At 35.5% G+C, this 26,101-nt stretch overlaps 1 protein-coding gene across 2 annotated transcripts in view; it reads right to left on the bottom strand.

Moving 5' to 3' along the window:
• Nucleotides 1-26,101, bottom strand: part of Gfpt1 (glutamine--fructose-6-phosphate transaminase 1) — a 67,536-nt gene that overhangs the window by 7,592 nt on the left and 33,843 nt on the right. For both annotated transcript variants that reach the window (XM_076833028.2, XM_076833027.2), the window contains 6 exons: nucleotides 24,539-24,636; nucleotides 12,192-12,312; nucleotides 11,663-11,820; nucleotides 3,584-3,698; nucleotides 2,217-2,344; nucleotides 1,480-1,647 (listed from right to left, as the gene is read on the bottom strand). In XM_076833028.2, coding sequence (XP_076689143.1) covers nucleotides 1,480-1,647; nucleotides 2,217-2,344; nucleotides 3,584-3,698; nucleotides 11,663-11,820; nucleotides 12,192-12,312; nucleotides 24,539-24,636 — 788 coding nt within the window. The remainder of the gene's footprint in view (nucleotides 1-1,479; nucleotides 1,648-2,216; nucleotides 2,345-3,583; nucleotides 3,699-11,662; nucleotides 11,821-12,191; nucleotides 12,313-24,538; nucleotides 24,637-26,101) is intronic.

Below are 26,101 nucleotides of genomic sequence, written 5' to 3' on the forward strand. Positions count from 1 at the left end.
TCTACACAAAGTCTCACTGACAGATTTATTTAAACACAAAGTCATACAGATTAAATCTGGTTGATCTCACTTAGGCAGTTAAGAAACAGAAATTTTGCGGAATTCAGTACTTTTTTTTTTTTAACCTTACACAAGTAAGAAATTACAGGTTTAGTATTTGTTTGTTTGTTTGTTTGGGGGTTTATTCCAGGCTTAGTGTTTGAATCCAGATATGCCTACCTTCCAAGTTTATTACCACTACATTGTGCTTATGGAGTAATACCTTATGGGATTTATATGTAAAGTCAAATGAAATGAAAAAATTATGCACAGCATTCATAATATTAACATTGAACAGTTAAGGTTTCTTCTGAGATAAATATTTAAGAATATTAAATTAAAAGGAAGAAGCATATGTTAAAACTGAAAGACAAAAGAATTTGGAGACCAAGGCCTCAGTTTTAGTCTTGTTTAAGCTTATTATTATAACAGAGAATTAGAATGTGCTTTTGTAGCAACAGATGCCCAGTGGGTAACTAAGATCAGGAGAAAAACTGACTTATTTTGTAATACATTTGTCTTCTTTATTACCTCAAACTCTGGTCAGATTCTGCACAACTCTGCATATGTTAATCATTTAAGCAATGTTTATCTAAAACTGGTAATCCAGCCCCTTAACCTGAAGACACTAAGAATAACTAAGCTATTTCAAAATTTACAGGGCCATTCAACTGAAGCAGTGCTGTGAAGTCTTCAGTCATTGCCCTACATCTTTCATGAACATCAGACCTTTGCAGACAGACCACCCCATGATGAGACTGCTGTCCTAAGCAGGAATAATCACCTCATAAGAATCAAAATGCCCCCAATAAAAGAAAGATCTGAGAGACAGTCCTTCAAAGCAAATAGAGATTGCCCTCTCAAGCCCTAAGATGATAAGGAATTTTCTGGGGCCACATCCCAGAACCAGAACTGAGATAATGATCTAACAGACCACAATCTGGTCAAGACTTCTTAATTGTGCATACTTTGTACCTCCTATCCCAATTCCTCCTCTATTTAATCCTGAAGCTCAAGTCAGTACCCCTGAAGGCTGAGACGCTTGATCTCACTTGCCTTCCCCATATGGCTTTATTAGAGTGCACACAAATAATGTCCTTGATAAAAGTTCCCTTCCAGCTTTTCATCATTACGTTTTCCATTTGATTTTTGGAATGAATGAATGGCCAGACCTGATCTGTTGGGCCCCCCAGAATCAGGCCTCTGGCCTTGGTCTCCATTAACATTTTATCTATGAGGTCGATCCCATCAGAAGTCTAAGTATCTCATTCCTTACACGTAAATCTCAAAGGTTGTACTCCAAAGCTAACCAGTGTAAATATGTTTTTTAATTTACCTATCTGGCACTGATTTATTACTTTAAATATGATAAAATTCAAACAAACTTTAGTAACTGACTCTTACAGTCCCAAGGTATCCTCACAGCCACCTCTGACTTACCTGACGAGCAACTACCTGCTGAAGAGCATTCTGACACTTTGCGTAAGTGTGATCTCTCATGATGATCATGATGACAGGCATCAACTTATCCACCAAGGCCAGAGGACCATGTTTCAATTCACCAGCAAGGATGCCTTCAGAGTGCATGTAAGTAATTTCTTTGATTTTCTAATAAGAAAGAACCAAATAAGCCTTCAGTCCATTTTTTAAAATTCTATCTTTAAGTAAATATTATACAAAACATCTTATAATGTTAAGTCACTGCCTATTTATCCAACAGTATTAAAGCACCACAGATATATGGAAATAAGCTAACAATTTAACAGATCATTATTTCTATATTATCAACAAGTATTTAGAATGTCTTCTTTAAGGTTTCAGATTATTATGAATATACATATTTCTCTGTAACTGTTCTTCCCTTGCTGTGTGTTTGGTCACAATTTAATTTCATACCTAGAGAACTTAATATTTTATTCCTTTTTGAACAATTTATACACTCAAGTTACTAAAATCTAAGTTAACAAGCTAAGACATCTTCTTATTTTTTATAGGGGTTCTTTAAAAAGTTCCACATATTTCATTCATTCATTCTAAAAGTATGGAAGGGTAAGGGATAATTCAGTGATAGAGCACTCACTTAGCATGCATAAGACACTGCAAAAAGTAGTAAGTATGACTACATGCCAGGTCCATAAGTCAGAAGACCAAAATTAACTGTAAATGAGGAAACATACCAGTGCCCCTTCAAGACAAGTAGCATAATGATAGCCTCGTCCCATTATCAGGACTGACTTCTGATGATAAAGTTCTGTTGCCAATTTCTGAATTTCATCATCCATGCTCAGTACTTCCTTAATTAAATCTGTTAAGAAGTAAATTTGCTATTAGCAAAATCTATGAGAAATGGATCAATAACTGAACAAACAGATATAACAACAATAATATATTGGTAGCAACCAACGAAAGACCAATATTTCTATTCTTCTGTTATCAGCATAGGATTTTTAAATACATGGGAGCAAAAATAGAATGATCTTATATTAACTAAGTAGTTACAAACCACAGATTCAACAGTAATAAAAGAATTTCATTCACTATCAACTCACTTAGAAAACAAAAGTAAAGTTTCCTCTCTTGGAGGCAGCCTATTCCACACACCTTGGAGTATTACTTCCATTTCTCTAAATAAACCCCATACACGTTTTCTACTGGTGTCTCTTGACTGAACCCTTTCTTTCAGGAAAACAAGAAGCAGGGAACCCCATTACCAAGTAACATAACTGGTGCTGTGACATGGACTGCTATAAGAACTAACCTGCAGATGCCCCTGAGGGACTATGCCTAGGGACTATGCCTGTGGCTCTGCTGCCATCATCATCTATATTAAAGATTCCATAGTGCTCACCTGCCATCAAACATCTCCTCTCAGGCTAAGGCAAGGAACCCTAAAACTCACTATCCCAACCCCTTGACTACAGGCATATAACACCAGGCCCCACTACCATGCATAGCTTGAATCCAAAAATGTTGGCTGGCCATTTGTTTCCTTATTTGAGAATTCACTTTATGTTCTTCACCGATTTTTCAACTTGGGCTTTTGTTTGTCTTGTCTAGCAAGAACTTGAACTCTACAAAATCAAACAAGTGATCCAACACTCACAACCAGAAGGGTTTTAGAGTTCTGAGTCCCTGAGAGGGGAATAAGTAGCCAGACAGACATGAGCAAGGGAGGTGGGGAAAAGAAATTCAGGCTCTACCCGTGTATGGCACCCAACTGGCTGTTATACTGCCCAGGGACCTCAGCTACTTGTCAATCTGGAGAAATGGATAAGGTCTATGATAACAAAAATTTCCAACAAGGTAATATTGGTGCAGGTGCACTAAACTATGGCAGGAAATTGCACTAACGACCCCAGATAAATAATTCATGGAAGGGAGGCTCCCAAACAGGTCATAAACAACTCGGAAGATATGAGGCTATTTCCTCTCTTAAAGGCACCCACTCCATGTACCTTGAAGCATTACTTCCCTTTCACTAAAATAAACCCTTTACATTTTTTCTAAAAAAAAAAAAAAACCTAAAATGTGAATATCCTTGTACCAGGCAGCCGTTTCAATCCAAGCATGATCTCTTTGCGTCTCTCTTGCATGGAGATTCTGTCATCACACATCATAAGGGCAAACATCACAAGAGATACAAACTGGCTGGTGTAAGCCTGAAATGTCACAAAAAAGGCAGAAATTAGTGGCAGTTGCATCTTAAAATATATTTTTTAAAAGGACGAAAAGAAAATACACATTCATTTTTTTTATTTGGTTTTGGTACTAGGAATTTAATTCAGGGGCTTTTAACCACTGAGCCACATACCTAGCCCTTTTCTATTTTGAGACAGGTCCTTGCTAAATTCCTAAGTCCTCCTGTCTCAGCCTCCCAAGCTGCTGGGATTATAGGCATGCATCACCACACCCAGCTCCCAGTAGTTTTACAATGTACATTGTCCATCTTTTAAAAGCAACATCAGTGGCACTAAACTGGAAATAGTCCGTTTTGGCTGTTAGACAATTAACACCCCCCCCCCCGCTTTTTTTCCCTTGAGTCAGGGTCCTGCTGGGTTGTCCAGGCTGGTCTTGAACTCCAGGGTTCAGTGATCCTTTTCTCTCCACCTTCCATGTAGCTGCGACTACAGGCATATAACACCAGGCCCCACTACCATGCATAGCTTGAATCCAAAAGTGTTGGTTGACCATTTGTTTCCTTATTTAAGAATTCATTTTGTTGTTCTTCACCCATTTTTCAACTGGGGCCTTTGTTTGTCTTCTTCTTCTTCTTTTTAAATTGTTCTTAAGAAGGCTTTTAATGTATTTTGAGTATTTTTCTTAAATTTGGTAGACACACAGGTTGTTTTTTTTTTAACTTTTATGTAGTTCTTGTCAGCTTAGCCAATGCTTCCATATTGTAACACCAGTTAAATATTATTAAATTTTCTTAGTTCTGTTGCTTTAACTGTTCCTTTTTATTGATTTTTCTTTTTCTTTTTAGTATATCTGAAATTGATTTTGATATAAGGTGGTACATTCTGTTTTTATTTTATAAGCAGCCAATTTTGCCTCCATTTTCTATTGATTTCTGAGACTTTCTGTAGTCTGAGTTCCTTGCTATCCTAGATCTATGTTGCAAGACTACTGATTTTGTCTCACAGTTCTAACATCTCTACAAAAATCAATTTTCTATCCAGAATAACGTACTTTCATCAACTTGTGCTGGGAATTTTAAAGTCTAAATTGTACTAGTTTTCATTTATTTAACAAATATTTATGGAGCATCTTGTTTCTTAGTGAAGTTTTTTTTTTTTTTTTACTTACTTTCTACAGCTATTAAAAATAAGAGTTCCTCTCCAACACATACCTCTTCATCTACTTTTCTAAGTAGACATTTTCAATTTATAGAGAAGACTTCTTCCAATATGTTTTATAAAAAGCAATTACTGAATTCTTACTCAGAATTCTAAGTCTTTAGTTGATATTCTTGTGCTTTATAAAGTAGTCAATTAAAACTGCAATGGAGAATTTTGTTTTATCCTTTTCTGTTGTTTTACTTATCTCTTTCTTATTAAACTGAACAGAACTTCCAGTACAGAGACAGCAAACAGATTTCATATAAAACCAATGCTAACACATCAGGACTTAGTGAAACATCACACTGAGAAAGATTCTATGGCCACCCTGTTTGCTTTTGCACTACAATACTACAGATAAAATTCCAGCAAGCTTCCAAAAGAGCAGGTAAGAACCACTAACAAGAAGGTTTTAAAACTTTCTATTTTGCAGTTCACTCATTCATTTTTCTCTATTATTTGTAAACTTCTGTTTTGTTTATTCATTTATTCATATGTGGTGCTGAGAATTGAACCCAGTGCCTCACACATACTAGGCAAGTGCTCTACCACTGAGCCACAACCCCAGCCCCAGACCCAATATCTTGACTTGTGGGATATCCAAACTGTTTCCAGTCCAAACTGATGAGACAACAAGTATTCCAATTCCACTAGCCAATTACTAAAAATGTCATTCTATAAACTAATGTTTCTTTGGAATGCAAACATTTCAACATTATTTTTTAAATATAAATATTAAACAGATAACTTTAATGTATACATTTTTCTATTACTCTGCTGTTACAGTATAATTTCCAATTTTAAAATCATGTTTTTCTCTACACCCTACCCCACCAGTGCTGGGAATTGAACTTAGAACATCATGCATGTTTGGCAAATACTCTACGACTGAACTGTATTCCCAGTCCCCATATTTTTTATTTTATCAATATATACAAGGAAACCAAGTATAAGAAAATTAAGCAACACCACACATTTAGAATCTACTGAGGTTCGAAAGAATTAACTAGGAAAATGTTGACTCTGAACTTTTAAACTTGGTTTTTCTTTTTATTCAGCCAAAAACAAAGTCAGATGAGTATATTTCTAAAGTCAGCACTGTGGTGAAATTTTAAACACCTGCAATAACATACAAAAATGGCTGAACCTGCACATTTATATCCATCAATTCCTATAGAAATATCAAATTGTCTATGGTCTGACATTATGAGAAATAATATCCCTGTAATCCTAATAGTTTTTTTTAGGCAAAGCTGGGAATTCATAAGCTGGATCATAGAGCTTAAGGAACAGGGTCAATGATCAACTCTTTTGATTACCCATTAACATACACATTTACCATTCACTTGTTCATTGCTGGTGGGACTGCAAATTGGTGAGGCCAATTTGGAAAGCAGTATGGAGATTCCTGGGAAAGCTGGGAATGGAACCACTATTTGACCCAGCTATTGCCCTTCTCGGACTATTCCCTGAAGACCTTAAAAGAGCATACTACAGGGATACTGCCACATCGATGTTCATAGCAGCACAATTCACAATAGCTAGACTGTGGAACCAACCCAGATGCCCTTCAATAGATGAATGGATTAAAAAAATGTGGCATTTATACACAATGGAGTATTACTCTGCACTAAAAAATGACAAAATCATGGAATTTGCAGGGAAATGGATGGCATTAGAGCAGATTATGCTATGTGAAGCTGCCAATTCCTAAAATATAAATGCCAAATGTCTTCTTTGATATAATGAGAGTAATTAAGAACAGAGCAGGGAGGAAGAGCAGGAGGAAAAGATTAACATTAAACAGAGACATGAGGTGGGAGGGAAAGGGAGAGAAAAGGGAAATTGCATGGAAATGGAAGGAGACCCTCATTGTTATACAAAATTACATATAAGAGGTTGTGAGGGGAATGGGAAAAAAAACAAGGAGAGAAATGAATTACAGTAGATGGGGTAGAGAGAGAAGATGGGAGGGGAATGGAGGGGGGATAGTAGAGGATAGGAAAGGTAGCAGAATACAACAGTTACTAATATGGCATTATGTAAAAATGTGGATGTATAACCAATGTGATTCTGCAATCTGTATTTGGGGTAAAAATGGGAGTTCATAACCCACTTGAATCTAATGTATGAAATATGATATGTCAAGAGCTTTGTAATGTTTTGAACAACCAATAAAAAAATGGAAAAAAAATACTGTAAATCAGAAAAAATAAATAAATAAAGTCTTAGTCTAAAACTGGGTTGTTGGGACAGATGCATAGCCAAATAAATTTACTGACACTACACACTTAAAATTGGTGAATGTTATATCATGAAAACTGTATCTCTGTAAAACTGTAGAAAAAAGGTTAATGGTAGAATCCAATTGATGAGTATTGATGGGTGTTAATGTAAAATTATTTTAACTCTGCTACATGTTTGAATATTGTCATAATAAAAAGTTCTCGTTTTAAAAAAAAGTGAAAATTTTAAAAATAGCATTTCCCTTAGCAGCTCACAATTCCAGAAAGATCTTATAAAAGTTGAACTGTGCTATATTCCACATACACCACATTAAAGCCCTTGTTTCACGCTATGTTGTGAATAAAGAAGCCCTGGGATTCTAATCGCCACCCTCATCAAAGCATCTGTCTGGACACTGCTCTAAAAATCCATTAACTGTAGCTGAGGGAAGCTGGTTATTTATTCAGCCACAGGATGAAAACCAAGCACAAACAACTTACATTTTAATTACCATATGGAGAAAATTCAAGTTTCAGCTATCCATAAATTATAGTGTTAGTAGTATCAAAATACCCAAGAAATTAAAACCTCAAAAGTTTTTACATAAGAATTACAAATTTTGCACAAAAAATTTTTTTCCATGAGATTCTTTTTGAGGAAAAAAAAAAGTTAAGTGTGGTTACTGATCCATTACCATCATCTTCCATAACCCTTTAATTAAACTCAAAACCATCAGTACTAAAGTGTCTTATTTGATAATCAGCAAAAAATATTAGATTTAAACAGAAAAACAGATAATGAGAAATTGAATATTTGGAAATCATAAAGTGTAGTATCTATGGAGAGATAAGTCATCTGCATCAAATGCATTTATATAACTTTCTAAGGTTGATTTTTTAAAAATATTTTTTAGTTGTTCGTGGACCTTTATTTTATTTTTATGTGGTGCTGATAATCGAACCCAATGCCTCACACACGCTAGACAAGCACTCTACCACTAAGATACAACCTCAGCCCTGATTTTTTTAAATTATTATTAAATTTATGCATGTCCTACTTTCAAAGAGCTACATGGTCTTAATAAGCCTTTAAAAGAACTGAAATTCAGAAAAGCAGCAGGATCTAAGGTCAACATCCACAAATAAATCACGTTCCTGTACTAAATGATGAATCTACTAAAAAAGAATTAGGAAAACTGTCCCATTGAAAATAGCTTCAAAAATAAATAAAATAATTGGGAATCAATCTAACAAAAGAGGTAAAGGACCTATACAATGAAAATCATAGAACACTGAAGAAAGAAATTGAAGAAGATCTCAAAAGATGGAAAGATCTCCCATGTTTTGGGATAGGCAGAATTAGTACTGTCAAAATGGCCATACTATCTAAGGCACTATACAGATTCAATGCATTTCCCATCAAAATTACAATGATATTCTTCACAGAACTAGAAAAGCAGTTATGGAATTCATTTGCATAAATAAAAGATTCAGAATAGCCAAAGCAATTGTTTAGAAAAGGAGGCATTGTTTAGAAGTAGGAGGCATCAAAATACCAGAACTAAATTATATACTACAGAGCAACAGTAACAAAAATAGCATACTATTGGCATCAAAACAGATATGAAGTCCAATAAAAACACAGAGACAAACCCACATGAATATAGGTATCTCATACTAGACCAAACATACATTGGAAAAAAAGTAACCTTTTTAACAAATGGTTCAGGGAAAACTGGAAATTCATATGCAGTAGAATGAAATTTAACCCCCTTCTCTCATCTTCCACAAAACTCAAAGTAGATCAAAGACCTAGGAATTAGATCAGAAACCCTGCACCTGCTGTAAGAAAATGTAGGCCCAATACTCCAACATGTCAGCTCAGGAACTGACTTCCTTAAAAGATTCCTAAGTCTCAAGAAGTAAAATCAAATTAAAAAGCTTCTTTACAACAAAGGAAACAATAAAGAGTGTGAAGAGAGAACCAACAGAATGGGAGAAAATCTCTGCCACCCACTCCTGAGATAGGGTATTAATATCCAAGATATATAAAGAACTCAAAAACTTAACACCTAAAATAATAATAATAATCCAATCAATAAATGGGCAAAAGAACTGAACACTTCTCAAAAGAAGAAATACAAATGGTTAACAAATGAAAAAATATTCAACATCTCTAGCAATTAGAGAAATGCAAATTAAAACTACACTGAGCTTTCATCTCGCTCCAGTCAAAATGGCAATTATCAAGAATACAATAAGAATAAATGTTGGCAAGGATATAGAGGAAAAGGTACACTCATAAATTATTGGTGGGACTGCAAATTAGTGCAACTGTTCTGGAAAGCAATATGGACATTCCTCAAAAAACTAGGAATGGAACCACAATATGACCCAGCCATCCCACTGCTCAGTAAATATCCAAAGGATTTAAAATCAGCATACTACAGAGACACAGCCACAGCAATGTTTATATAGAAGCTCAATTCACAACAGCCAAGCTAAAGAGCCAACCTAGGTGCCCTTCAACAAATGAATGGAAAAAGAAAATATGGCATACATACACAACGGAGTATTACTTAATCATAAAGAAGAATGACTTTATGACATTTGCTGGTAAATAGATGGATCTGGAGACTATCATGCTAAGTGAAATAAGCCAATCACAAAAAAACAAAGGTCAAATGTTTTCTCTGATATGCGGAAACTAACCCACAATAAGCAGGAGTCGGGGGAAGAATAGAAGTTCAGTGGGGTAGACTAAAGGAAATGAAGGGAAGGGAGGGGAAATGGGAAAAGAAAAGATTGTAAAATGAATACAATATAACCTTCCTATGTACATATATGAATATAACCACAGTGAATCTCACCATCGTGTACATCCCTAACAATTTTTTTAAAACTGCAAATAAATAGCAGAAAGATCAGTAGAGTTGTGAGAAGGGAATGGGGGAAGGAGAACTAGGAATTAAATCAGAACAAATTATATTCCAAGCTTTTATAATTATGTCAAAGTGAATTCTATTGTCATGTATAACTAAAAAGACCCAATAAGAAAAATTAAATAAAGTATTCTTAAAAAAAAAAAAAAAAAGAACTAAAAGGCAAAGGCAGAAGCCAGGAGTAGTGGTACATGATTGTAATCCCAGGGACTTGGGAAGATAAAGCGGAGGATTTCAAGTACAAGGCCAGTCTCAGCAACTTAGTAAGACCCTCAGTAACTTACTGAGATCCTTTCAAAAAATAAAAAAGACTGAGGGTGTAACTATGGTGAAGCACCTGTGAGTTCCATCCAACATACCAAAAAAGGAGAGAAAGAAATGAAAGTTCCTTTATACCTCCACAGATGTAACGTCTAACTAGAAATATATATATTTTCATAAAATACTCAATTATTTGGTATTTTTATTTGTTCTTATTAGTTATGCATGATAGAATCTATCTTGACATACAATATATGAAACTATTATACATATATATTATACATTATATGAAACTTTTATACATATATATTATATATTAAACTATTATACATATATTAGATATTAAACTATTATACATATATTATATATTAAACTATTATACATATATTATATATTAAACTATTATACATATATATTATACTTCTCATTCTTCTTGTTGTACATGATACAGAATTAATCATACATGCACATAGGATAGTAATGTTCAATTTATTCTACTATTTTTCCTATTCCCATTCACCCTCCCTTCCCTTCATTACCCTTTGTCTAATCCAAAGTACTTCTATTCTTCCCTACCCACCCCCATTATTGTGAGTCAACATCCGAATATGAGAGAAAACATTCAGCCTTTGTTTTGGGGAGACTGACTTATTTTACTTAGGATGATATTCTTCAGTCCCATCCATTTACCAGCAAATGCCATAATTTTATTCTTCTTTATGGCCGAGTAATATTCCATTGTGTATATGTACTACACTTTCTTTATCTGATTATTTATCTGTAGAAGGGCACCTAGGTTGGGTCTATAATTTAGCTATTGTTTTTTAATTTTTAAAAAATATTAGTTTTTAAATTGCCAAATAATGTATACTCCTTACAAACCTTCAAAAGTAGTACATAATTTTGACCTATTTATAAAAATCCAGGAATCTATAAATAAAAATGTCAAAACTACTTTAATTAAACTGGATATTTCCAATCTATTACTTTTCTAATTCCTAACTATATTTAATAAAAGAAAGGGGTGCCATATGCATAAGTACTATGTATTCCACTATTCCTCACAGGAGGATTACAAGTGATGAATAGGGACAGCCAGCAGAAACATTTTCAAAGTAGACTTATGATATGTACTTTGTCCTTTTTAAACACTAAGATTGGAGGGAAGAAGAGTAGATGACAGTCTTATCTATACTGACCTTTAAGTCTTACAATAATTACAATGACAAGTAAAATGTATGAGTTCTATAAAAAAAAAAAAAAAAAAAAAAAAGAATATATAGACTATACTATACGCTAGTCTGTTTCACCCAATACTATGATTAATAATCATCAGAGAGAGAATTCAAGAATTTACCTTTGTACTGGCCACACCAATCTCAGGGCCGGCATTAATATGAACACCACAATCTGTCTCCCTTGATATAGAACTGCCAACTGTGTTTGTGATTCCCACAGTTAAAGCTCCTCTCTCCTTACAGTACCGAAGACCCATCAGGGTATCTGCTGTCTCACCTGTATAAAAGAGTATAGCAAAAGAACAACATGGAATAGTTTCAGCATATGTTGTTTCTTAGAAGTAAAAACAAATGGATCACATTTTTAATAATATCACACATTTTAAATGAAACAGAAAAGATGCCTTTAATAAACTTAAAAATTTTTTAATAATAGGTTTTTTTAGGATCCCTTTGCCTCCTGTCTGAAAATTCAACTCTTTGCAAGTAAAAGATATTCATTTTTACTAATTCATAAAGAACATAAATACAGAAGTAAATCTGTATGTCATGCAAAACCAATTTATTTTTAAATACCATTGTTTGCCAAGATATGCTAGAATTATTAGAAAAAAATGACTTTCCTTCAAGTTTTTAAAATGAACTTACCTGATTGACTAATGAAAAAGCAAACATCATCTCGAAAGACTGGTGTGTTTCTATCTAGGAAATCACTGGCTAGCTCCACCATCACTGGCAATTCAGTCAGCTCCTCAAGAACCTGACGTGTCTGCAGAGAAAAGGTGATGTAATCATACAACTTGCCTTCAGATACTTTTTTCCACTGGGTTTCTTTGGACTTAACATATAGTTTTCACTTTTTCTGATTATAAAAATGATAAATACATAAAGTTAGAAAACACAATACAAATTAAAGCATAAAAAATAAGATCCCACTACCCAAGAAATAAGCACTGTTAACATTTCAGAACAAGTCTCTTTAGACGACTACCAATGCAAATACACCCACACATAAAACATTTTGAGAAGCAGAAAAAGCACTATTTTGAGTCAGTTTGTATATTATCTCTAAACTTCCCAATTCCTAATCTTTAAAATGAAAATTCATATAATACCATACTCATTGAGGGATTTCAAATGAGACAACAGATGTACAAGTATTCAGTGAAAACCTGAACACTTTAAACATGCAATGTATGTATACATAGTATCATTTTCCAAAAAAGTCAGCACAGTAGAAATCCTGTTTTAAGAAAGCTCACATTTTCAAATTTTGGAGTATTGAAGAGGGATGATAGAGTGTGGTTTATGTCTCTGTTCAAAGGACACCTTATTTCCTTTCACTCAATTTCCATTCTAATTAAAATTTTTTTTAAATTTTCTCCAAACATCAGAAAATTAATAGAAAATATAAATGTTCAGACAGAAAAACTTGAGGCTCTATGGATGTGAATAGGTATAGTGATTCTTTTAACACTAACTCTAGAGACGCCCTGACCTGACACCCCTCCACCAGCCTCACCAAGCAAGCCCATCTTTCACCTCATCTCTACATTCCTCCTCCACAGTAATAAAGACTGTAAATATGTCCTTATTCCACATCCCTTCAACTTTTGCTTCTCCACAAATTGAAACAGAACTGAATTGTTCTATTTGGATTCCCAATAACATGGGTTTGGCATTTTTTTGAAATATTTTAACACCATGAACAGAGAGTCTTCAAAACTAAAATGCTCTTGCAGGCATGGTGATAAAAGTCTATAATCCCAGTGATTCAGAGGCTGAAGCAGGAGGATCACAACTTCAAAGCCAGCCTCAGCAACTCAGTGAGTCTCTAAGCAACTTACTGAGACTTAGTGAGACTCTGCCTTAAAATAAAAAATAAAAAAGGGGTGGGGACATAGCTCAATAGTTAAGCACTCTGGGTTCAATCCACGGTTCCAAAAAAAAGAAATGCTCCTTTTGTCATTATTTTCCACTGATGTATTTTCCTTATTAATTATATATAAGTTACTGACATTAAAATGCTAGAGTTTTTCAAGATGGCAGAATAGAGGAGGTCATGTTCCTGGCCGCTTTGTGGTGTGAAACCAAGAAAGTAGACAAGGAGCTTCTCTACAAGGTGGGTGAACCAAAGGGGGTGGGGGGTGCTTTACCGGAATTTAAAATTGGACATTCAAAGCAGAATGGGGATACAGGAGGTTGGATATAATAAGGAAAAAATCCTCATGGACACAGCTGCTGCCATAGCTGGGTCAGAAGCACCAGTCAAAGTGGTTCCTTTGTGAGGACAGTACAGGGATGAGGGAATGAAAGCAACCCACATTTTTGGGAGGTCCAAGGTGCATTTTGGGAAGGTCCAAGGCGTACCTGGGTATGAAGCCTTTAGAGATCAAGGACATTGCCCAACAAACCTAAAAAATGCACCACATCAAATCTGTGTGTGGGGAAAGAAGCCGCCATCTCTCCAGGCTATGTGCAGAGAACAAAGGAAGGCACCATTTTCCAGCTGTGTGCCGCCCCACTACCCCAGCACCTGAGGAAGCCAATTCCTGGCAAACCCAAGTTTGACCCAAAATACGGGTCCAGTAAACATACATTGAGCAATATAAAGTATGCTTAAGTGACGAGGAGAAAATCAAACGTACAGAGAGGTTTACATAGACTACTGGTCTCAGAAACCCACCCAGCTCTACCCTTCCCCCTCCAACTAGATTGCTTGCAGGACTGTCTGGGAGAGACAAATCCCAGAACTCGGAAGGGCAGGAGTGAATCTGGCTGGGAACTCAGAAGGGCAGGACCGGGAGAGAGTTGTTCCTAGACTGAAGGCCCAGATCAGTAAACGTGGTGTCCACAGTGTGACAAAGGGGACTAAGAATGGGGTCTCCCATCACATGCGTGGAACCCAGGGGAGAGCCCTGGGGTACATTCTTCCAGCATGGACCAGCAACTACTGGACACTGGTAGTGTACTGATCTAAATCTCCAGACCAACTGGCATTCAGTGAAAAGCCTTGAGCCCACCCCTAAGCCTAAACCCTGTCTCCAGAAATTCCTCCTACAGGATTACCTTTCTCACACCAGCAAGCCAGAGGGTGGAGCATCATGATCCAGATGACCCCCACCTAAAACTGCTGAGAAAAGAAACTGAGAATATACTAACTACAATAGAAATAATTCTTTAACTTTTCATCAAGATGTTTTTTCCTTTTATAAAATTTTTTTATTCTTTTACTCATTTAATTGTGACCTTGATGGTACATGGATATTTATATATTTTCATATTTGTTTTCTTCTCTCATGTCTAGCATTTTTGAAGCCAGTTATTTTTTATGGATTAGTTTTTTGTGAATTAGAATGTTGGATTACTATTTTTTAGTTTTGTTTTGTGTACTTTATTTTTATTTTTGCTTTAAATTTTTACTTTATATATATATATGTGTGTGTGTGTGTGTGTGTGTGTGTGTATGTTTTTCTCCTATGGTTTCCCTTCATTCTCTTTTCTTCTGCTAACAGCAAATCTCTATTTTCTCCCTTTCACTCTTCCTTTGATCTTTTACTTCTGTCTTATCTCCTCCTCCCTCATAATCATCACATCCTATATCACTTCTGTTCTCTCCCTGTCCACCATTTGAAATTGTAAATCCTTTTGCAAATTTGCTATTTGTACCATAGGCAATAACTTATCATATCATTTCTGTATATTATCATAAGTAACACTGTAGATGTCGTAGTATGAATTATATGGTTTAATGCTGTATATTGCTTGCAATGGTTGTTGTTATTATTTATCTCCCCTAAACAGTGAAGGTACTGGAAAACTTCAGGGACACTACAAGTCCACAGGGTAGAAATTCTACTGCCTTAGATTCATACTGTTAGATGGATAGACACACAAACAACATGAAAAAGCAGGGGAACAAACTGTCACAAACAAATAATAGAATCCACTGACATCACAGTAAAAGAAATGTCAGACAAGGAGTTTAGAATGTACATAGTTAAACTGATCTGAAAAGTAAAGGACAGCATAAAGAATGAAATCAGAGAGAATATACAGGAAGGGAAAAATCACTTTGATAAAGAGGCAGAGATGCAACAGTGCTGCATCTCTGAACATGCTGCCCAACCACACAGCCCACCCTCACTACCCCGGGGATCTCAGAAAGTAGTCGCCTCCATCTTGGGACACCTTTGCCACAATCTTGAGTTACCCCTGCTACTACCATCACCATCTTTAGTTGGGGTAACTCCCATGTTGGGACACCGGATGAGGCCTAAAAGCAATATCAAGGTCCCTATAGTCTCCCAACGCCCCCCTCTCCCCAGCCACCAACCCGGCACCACAATGCTTGCAGCTACATGGCTGGCCCGTAGCTCTCAAAGCCTGGTCCTGATCTGCCCGATACAGAACAGCTCTCCACGACAGGGGTACAGACCCCAGTACTCTGCCCACAGGACCACTGGAGAGAGAGATTCCTGATTGGGAAGTAGAAAGGGAAAGGGCGAGAGAGATACAGTTTAGAGTATAAATTAAGAGACCAAGAATTGTGGGGTCTATAGGCGATATAAAGGGCTAAGATTAGGCACCCACATCTCACAAGTGGGCCCCAAAGAAGATCCTTGGAGCACAGTCTTTGAACAGGGACCGGCAAGTGCTATATCCTTCCTCCAGGAGTTCCGCCTCCAAGACCAATCCTCCCACCCTAATAACCTTTACAATACTAAGAATGGAGATACTAGCAAACACCAGACAACCAACTCCAACTATCAAATGAGAAGGCAAGCAGGAAAGATACTGAACTCAGAATTGTACAATTTTCCTTCTAGGTTTTTTTTTTCCCCCCTCTTTTCCCACCCTCACATCCCCAACATTTGTGAAACCAAGTATTTTTCATGTAGTAGGCTACTAAGGATTGGGTTGTCTGAATAGTATATTACAACTTTGTTGTATACTCTTTTATCTCTTGTTTTTCATTTTCTTATTAATTTTGTTTTGTTTTTGTATTCCCTCTATTTTCTTCCCATTTATCTGTCTCCTCAGAGTCTCTTTCTCTCTTTTCTCCTGCTACCAGCCAACTTCTATTCATTCCTCTTTCACACTTCCTAAGATCTAATATTTCTATATCCTCATTTCCTACCTCCTTAACATCTATCTCATCCTACACCCCCTCCCTGGATTCTCTCTTTGTCCATTATTAGAAACTATGGACCCTTTTACAAATCTATTGTTTATATTATAGATAATAATGGAATACACCATTTTTGTTTATTGCAACAAAACTGTAAACATCTTAATAGGAGCTATTTATTTAAGGCTGCATATTGTTTGCACTAGGATCTGTTAATATTGATCTCCCCTAAAAGGAGAGATACTGGAAACCTGTAGGGACACTATAAGTCTATAAGTGTAGAAACTGTAATATCTCGGATCTGCACTGCTAGAGGGGAAGACACACAAACAACATGAAAAAATAAGGGAAGAAAGTGCCCTAAACAGGGGCTAGGGATGTGGCTTAAGCGGTAGCGTGCTCGCCTGGCATGTGCGGGGCGCTGGGTTCGATTCTCAGCACCACATAAAAGTAAAATAAAGATGTTGTGTCTACCTAAAACTAAAAAACAAATATTAAAAAAAAAAGAAAGTGCCCCAAACAAACCAAGATACTACATTATTAGAATCCATTGACAGCACAGAGAAAAAGTTCAGGATGTACATAATTAAAATGTTCCACAAACTTAAGGATGATTTAAGAGAGCAAACACATGCAACAAAAGATTGCTTTGATAAAGAGCTACGTGAGCAAATACAGGAAGCAAAAGATTACTTCAACAAAGAGAGATTCTGAAAACAAACAGAAATCCTTGAAATGATGGAAACAATAAACCAAATTAAAAACTCAATAGAAAACATCACCAACAGACTAGATCACTTGGAAGACAGTACAATGAAGACAAAATACATAATCTTGAAAATAAAGTTGACTACACAGTGAAGATGGTAAGTAACCATGAGCAGAACATCCAAACATTATGGAATAACATGAGAAGTCCAAATTTATGAATTACCCTATTTTGGTAAGGCATAGAGATACAAACCAAAGGCAAGCACAATCTATTCAATGAAATACTATCAGAAAATTTCCCAAACCTGAAGAATGAATTGGAAAATTGAATACAAGAGGCTTATAGGACACCAAATGTACAAAACTATAACATATCCACACCAAGGCACATTACATAAAAATGACTAGCATACAGAATAAAGATAGAATTTTAAAAGCCAAAAGAGAAAGGAATCAGATTACATATAGATGGAAACCAATTTGGATCTCAACAAATTTCTCAACACAGATCTTCAAAGCTAGGAGGTCCTAAAATAACATGTACCAAGCTGTGAAAGAAAACGATGCCAAACAAGAATCTTATATCCAGAAAATTTAAGCTTTTGATTTGATGTCGAAAAAATACCTTCCATGATAAAAGTTAAAAGAATCTGCAGCTAGAAAGTCTGCACTACAGAACATCCTCAGGAAAATATTCAATGAGGAGGAAATGAAAAACAACAATGAAAATCAGCAAAGGGAGGAACTACACTAAGGGAAAAGCCAATCAAAGGAAAAACCAAATCAAATTAAAAACCAAAAATAAGCCCAAACAACAGTGAATACAAACCATGTCTCAATAATAACCCTGAATATTAATGGCCTAAATTCATCACTCAAAAGATACAGACCGGCAGATTGGATTTTTAAAAACAACCCAACAATATGCTGCCTTCAAGAAATTCATCTGATAGGAAAAAAATCCACAGATTGAAAATGAAAGGTTGGAGAAAAAACATACCACTCACATGGACTGCATAAACAATCAAGGGTTTCCATCTGCATATCAGATAAAGTAGACTTCAAGCTACAGTTAGTCAGAAGAGATAAAGAAGGACATTTCATACTGCTGAAGGGACCCATACATCAACAAGACATAACAATCATAAATATATATATGTCCCAAACAATGGAGCATCTACATACATCAAACAAACTCTTCTCAATTTCAAGAATCAAATAGATAACAAAACAATAATACTGGATGACTTTAACACACCTCTTTCACTGCTGGGTAGATCTTCCAAATAAAAACTAAACAAAGAAACTATAGAACTAAATAATACAATAAAAAATTTAGACTTAACAGACATACACAGAGTATTTCATCCATCAATGAGTGAATATACTTTCTTCTCAGCAGCACATGGATCCTTCTCTAAAATAGACCAAATATTATGACACAAAGTAACCTTTAGCAAATACCAAAAAGCAGAGATACTACCCTGTATTCTATCAGACCACAATGGCATGAAATTAGAAATCAATGATAAAATAAAAAACCCGAAGCTACTCCAACACCTGGAGACTAAATAATATGCTATTGAATGAACAGTGGATTGCAGGAGACATCAGACAGGAGATTAAAAAATTCTTAGAGGTAAATGAGAACACTGATAACAACATATCAAAATGTCTGGGACACTATGAAGGCAGTGCTAATAGGAAAGCTCATTGCATGGAGTCCATTCCTTAAAAGAATAAAAAGTGAACAAATAAATGACCTAATGTTACATCTCAAAGCCCTAGAAACAGAAGAACAAATCAACACCAAAAGCAAAAGACAGGAAATAATTGAAATCAATAAAATTAAAACAAAAGAAACAATTCAAAAAATTGATAAAAAGTTGGTGCGATGGCCTAGTTTAGTCAGTAGGCACCCTATAGATTGTAGGATATCAATAAATAATGTAAAATTATAGGCTAAGTAATATTAAGCTATTCTGGTTATAAGTAGTACTTAAAGAACTTAGCCTAAGTAACTTCATTTTAAAAAGAAATCATCTTGATTACAGTGGGCAGTTAACCTAAATAAGAAACTTTAATAGTTGCAACCCCTGCCCAACCGCAAATATCAACCCCACCCCTAATTGAAAAGTCCCCAACCCTTGCTACAGACACTTGCAAGCTAATTACTAATTTTAGCTTCTGTAAGGAGCTTGCTTTGCAACAGAGCTTGCCTGCTCTGTGCAATTGTAGACACCCCCTACGCAAGACAAAAGTGGTTTTTATTTTTAAAAAGCTTGAATACATTAAGATGGGCACTGTACCCTGAACAGCATCTTGCTGAGGGGCAGTCACCAGCCAACTAAATAAAGACACTCAAATTTGGACAAAATTCGAACCAAGAGTGTTTTCTGAGTGATCAGCACACAACATTGGTTCTTTGAAAAAATAAATAAAATTGATAAACCCTTAGCCACGCTAAGAAGGATAGAGAAAACTCAAATTACTGAAATTCCTGATGAAAAAGAAAATATCATACAGATACTTACTGAAATACAGAAGATAATTAGAAACTATTTTGAAAATCAACACTCCAATAAAACAGAAAATCTTGAAGACGTTGACAAATTTCTAGGGCATACGATCTACCCTAAAATGAATCAGGAGGATATAAAAACAGATCAATTTCAAATAATGAAATAGAAGACACCATAAAAAGCCTACTAACTAAGAAAACCTTAGAACCAAACAGATTCACAGCCAAGATGTACAAGACCTTCAAAGAAGAACTAATACCAATACTACTCAAATTATTCCATGAAATAGAAAAAGAGGGAATCCTTCTAAACTCATTCTATGACACCAGTATCACTCTGAGGCAAAACCAGACAAAGACACAGCAAGGAAAGAAAACTTCAGACCAATATTTCTAATGAAATTAGATGCAAAAATTCTCAATAAAATTCTAGTAAATCAAATACAAAAACAGATATTAAAAAGATAGTACAGGCTGGGGAAATAGCTCCGTTGGTACAGAACTTGCCTAGCATGCCAAGTTCCTGGGTTCAATTCCCAGCACCAGCAAAAAAAAAAAAAAAAAGATATTGCACCACAATCAAGTGGGGTTCATTCCAGGGATGCAAGGTTGGTTCAACATATGAAAATCAATAAACGTAATTCATCACATCAATAGACTTAAAGATAAAAATCATACAATTATCTTAATAGATGCAGAAAAAGCATTCGACAAAATACAGCACCACTTCATGTTCAAAACACTAGAACAACTAGGGATATTAGAAACATATCTCTTGGGCTGGGGATATGGCTCAAGCAGTAGCGCGCTCGCCTGGCATGCGTGCGGCCCGGGTTCGATCCTCAGCACCACATACAAACAAAGATGTTGTGTCCACCGAAAACTAAATAAATAAATATTAAAAATTCTCTCTTTAAAAAAAAAAAAAAAGAAACATATCTCAACGTTGTAAAAGCTATATCTATGATAAGCCCAAGGCCAACATCATTCTTAAATAGAGAAAAACTGAAAGCATCTCCTCTAAAAACTGGAACAAGACAGGAATGCCCTCTTTCACCACTTCTATTCAACATAATCCTTGAAATTCTAGCCAGAGCAATTAGACAGATGAAAAAAATTAAAGAGATACGAATAGGAAAAGAAGAACTCAAACTATCACTGTTTGCCAATGACATGATTCTACACTTAGAGGATCCAAAAAATTCCACCAGAAAACATCTAGAACTAAAGAATTCAGCAAAGTAACAGGATATGAAATCAGTACCCATAAATCAAATGCATTTCTGTACATTAGTGATGAATCCTCTGAAAGAGAAATTAGGAAAACTACCTCATTTATAGTAGCCTCAGGAAAAAAAAATACTTGGGAATCAACCTAACAAAAGAAGTGAAAAGACCTCTACAATGAAAACTAAAGAAGGAAATTAAAGAAGATCTTAAAAGATGAAAAGATCTACCTTGTTCCTGAATTAATATTGTCAACATGACCATACTACCAAAAGCACTATACAATTTTTAATGCAATTCCAATAAAAATACCAATGACATTCCTCATAGAAATAGGAAAAGCAATCATGAAATTCATCTGGAAAAATAAGAGACCCAGAATAGCCAAAGCAATCCTTAGCAAGAAGAGTGAAGCAAGAGGCATTACAATATCAGACTTTATACTACATTATAGAGCTATAGTAACAAAAACAGCATGGTATTGGCACCAAAATAGATATGCAGACCAATGGTACAGAATAAAGGACACAGAGACAAACCCACATAAACACAGTTATCTCATATTAGACAAAGGCGCCAAAAACATACATTGAAGAAAAGATAGCCTCTTCAACAAATGGTGCTGGGAAAACTGGAAATCTATATGGAAAACTGACTTCCTTGATAAGACTCCTAAAGCATAAGAAACAAAATCAGGAATCAATAAATGGGATGGATTCAAACTAAAAAGCTTCTTCATAGCAAAGGAAACAATAACGTGAAGAGCAAGTCAACAGAATGGGAGAAAATTTTTACTACATACGCTTCAAATAGAGCACTAACCTCTAGGATATATAAAGAATTTTTAAAAACTTAACACCAAAAAAAAATCAAATAACCCAATCAATAAATGGGCTAGAGAAATGAGCAGATACTTCCCAGAAGATACACAATGGATCAACAAATTTATGAAAAAATGTTCAACATCTCTAACAATTAGAGAAATGCATATCAAAACTAAGATTTCATCTCACTCCTGTTAGAATAGCAATTATCAAGAATACAAGCAATAATAAGTGTTGGTGAGGATGTGGGGGAAAAGATACACTCATACATTGCTAGTAGGTCTGTAAATTGTTGCAAACACTCTGGAAAGCAGTATGGAGATTCCTTAGAAAACTTGGAATGGATCCACCATTTGACCCAGTTATTCCACTCCTAGGTTCATACCCAAAGGCCTTAAAAATCGGCATACTACAGTGATGCAGCCACATCAATGTTTATAGCAGCTCAATTCACAATAGCTAAGCTAGGGAACCTTCAACAGATGAGTGGATAAAGAAATTGTAGCATATATACACAATGGAATATTACTCAGCCTTAAAAAAGAATGAAATTTTTGGCATTTGCCAGTAAATGGATGGAATGGGAGGATATTATGCTAAGCAAAATAAACCAATCCCAAAGAACCAAAGGCTGAATGTTCTCTCTGACATGCAGATGCTAATTCACAATTGGGGGGGAGGGTGGGGGCCTATATAAGAATAGAGGAACTTTTGATTAGACAGAGAGGAGTGAAAGGAGGGGAAGGGGTATGGGGGTAAGAATGATAGAATTAATTGGACATTATTATCCTATATGCATAATATGATTACATGACCTGTGTAGCTCTACATCATGTACAACCAAAATAAGAAGTTATATTCCATTTATGTATGATGTGTCAAAATGTATTTTACTGTCATGCACAACTACTTAGAACAAATTTTATTAAATTAAAAAAAAATAAAGCAAAAAAGAGGGCTGGGATATAGCTCAGTGACAGAGCACTTCCCTTGTACTAGGTTCTCAATCCTAGTGAGGCATTGGGTTTGATCCTCAGCACCACATAAAAATAAACAAAATAAAAGCATGCTGTGTATCAACAACTACAAAAAAAAAAAAATGTTACATGCTACATTTCCCTTTTAAATGTAAATCCAACTTTTCCCCCACTTTACATTGGAATTAAATTCTTCAGAGCAACCCTGTCTCAAAAATAAAAAATACACATATTAAAAACACCAAAATTTTGAAAAGCATTCTATACTTAGAATGATTTAAGTGTAGTAAGTTGTTATTGTTTAGGATACACAGGATATAAAAAGCATTCATCCAAAATATGTCATGTACATTTGACCCACCAAAAAAACAAACATGTACAATTCAAATTAATGGGGAAAAATAGCACTATTTTGTATGACAAACCATAGAGGGGATCTCTAATGTCCATCAACTATAGTAATCTTGACATCCACAAAAAACTTGCATTATATATCATACTTAGAGATGATACAAGAATTTCTAACAGTGTATCATTTCTGTCCCCAATTGAGAGCAGTAGATGACCTAAAGCACCAGTAAATTAGCCCATCCCTTCTTTAATTTACACTAATATTTTTAACTCATTCCTCTTCTCATACTCAATCACTCCAGACCTCTTCCCTTCACTATTGCATAGCCTTTCCTTTTAGGAACACATAAATTTTTAGGGGGTTTTGGGGATGTAACAGCTGGTGATCAGATGATTTCACTAATTTAAGATACAAATTATGTATGCACTAGCAAGTAAAAATTACTATGTCAGGCTGGGGTTGTGGCTCAGTCGTAGAGTACTTGACTGGCACATGTGAGGCACTGGGTTTGATCCTCAGCACCACATAAAAATAAATAAAGTAAATGTACTGTGTCCATCTACAACTAAAGAAAAAAATGTTTTTTAAAAAAATTACTATGTCATGAATTTGGGGAATCAATCCTAAAAGCAGAAATTGAATGTAAAAATCCTCTTTAGATAAGCAGTACACAATATGTCTCATTTATGAAGAATCTACATGTAAATCTGATTTACTGGACTAAAAGACCATCACATTCTATAATTTCTATACTGAAAGCTAATAAACATCTTTAATACAGAACTTTAGCTTCTAAAATACCAATTTAAAGAACTAAGTCTGACCAAAAGCAGACTTCCTTTCTTGACAGTAATGGCCTATGGAGTAAACTCCTGCTGAGGTTGACACATTACTAGTCACCTGTCTGGGGCAAGTGAGCAATGCTAAGTAAAACCCAATAACTGCTCTCATATAACTAGGCACACTCCCAAGACTACAAGCCTGGAATGGTGAACAAACTCATTCCTCTTGGTCCTTCATGAAGTCAGCTTCAGGTAGTCTCTCTGATATCTAAAGACCTGTCTACAGCAAATCTTCCATTGATAAATAATTCGACCAACTTTTAAAATCCCCTAAATCTTCCTGATATTTGTCATGAAAAAGTAGCACATCTGAACAAGAGTTTTACATGGTGTTAGTAGAGGCACTGCTGGTCTGCAGATATCCTCTTATATCTAAAATAACATAATGAGAATTTTAAAATGTCACTTACTGCTACACCAGCATGGTAACTTGTTCCACAAGCAATAAGAATCAAACGCCGACACCTCTGTATCTCCTTAATGTGATCCTTCAAACCACCCAAATTCACTGAAATAAAAGTTTGAGAACACAATTGTTTAGGAAAGAACCACATGAAGTGACCTTTCATAAGTGTCTACTGCCGATATGAGAAATAACACTGCCGTTTCAAAGAATTCATATTCCTTTTAGGGAGCATAGTTCTCCATAGTTATGAAAAGGAAATTAATAGATCATAACTTAATTGTCCTCCAAACTTGTAACTAACAATACCTAACACCCTGGTCCAAGGGCATGCAATCACAGTACTTGCATTCTACTTTGTTTAATCATTTTTACATTTTTCCCTTTGAAGTAAAAGTTATCTTAGAGGCAAAGGGACATAAACAACAGATAGGAAGAAGCTGAAGACTGGAGGTGGGGAAAAGCTGATAATAAAGGACACAGAAATTTATGGAGTGATGGAAATGTACCACATCTTGACTTTACAGAAGTCAGGATTATGACTTTTCTGCAGAGGTTTATCAAAATTCAGAATATTATCAGGAAGCTGAGGCAGGAGAATCACTAGAGCCCTGTAGCTCAAGCCCAACTTGGGCAGCATTATGAGATTCCATCTCAAAACAAAATTTAAAAACAGAATTTTAGGGCTGGGATATAGTTCAGTTGGTAGAGTGCTTGCCTTGCATGCATAAGGCCCTGGGTTCAAAGCACCAAAAAACAAACAAACAAAAAAAAAAAAAACACCAGAATTTTATACTAAGAATGATGAATTTTATTATCCTTTTATAAACCTATCTGGAAAAAATTATCTTTATTATGTTTATTTCCACTGCCCTCTGCCCAGAATAGTGCTCAGTATATAAAATAAACCTACTCTCAGCCTTTGCTATCTCAGTAAATGCCACTGTCAACCACTTAACTGCTCCAAGTCAGCATTATCCTGATTGGTCCTACCCTCCCCTATGTCCACCTTCAACAGTCCCTGCGGTAATCCCCCAGTACCACCATCTCCCCTGGAAAAAAACATTTCCCTGACTCACTTTTGTATTCTTGATTTCCTGGAATCTGCCCTCCACACACAGCCAAAATAATCTTTTAGAGATCCTTTAAAAACATAAATCTGATCTTGAAACCTTCTAATGAAGTCTGTCCTCTGTTTCTGTTTCTATCTCTATAGTTACTGGTGTGTTTTTCTTCATTTGTCTTCTCTATAGATCCTTCTACACAAACTAGTATTCTACCTGGGAGAAATTCTCATTTGACATTCATTTGATTATTCAACCCATACCTCTAAGCACCCACCACATGAATATCCTGGTCAAGGCCCTGAGGGGCTAGCAGAGCTCTAGACTCACACAATTCAGGTCCTGGCTGAAGAGGAAAAGATGTACATCCTCATGAGCATCATTCTCCTGTGTTGTTACGCCCTGAACCTGCTCTAGGCCTAGTGGTCAGGGGTGAGGTTGCAGAGCATTAGAGAACTACAATGATGGGAGGGAAAGGGAGAGAGAAGGGAAATTGCATGGAAACG

Source organism: Callospermophilus lateralis, chromosome 14 (genome assembly GCF_048772815.1).
Source record: "Callospermophilus lateralis isolate mCalLat2 chromosome 14, mCalLat2.hap1, whole genome shotgun sequence".
Classification (NCBI taxonomy): Eukaryota; Metazoa; Chordata; class Mammalia; order Rodentia; family Sciuridae; genus Callospermophilus; species Callospermophilus lateralis.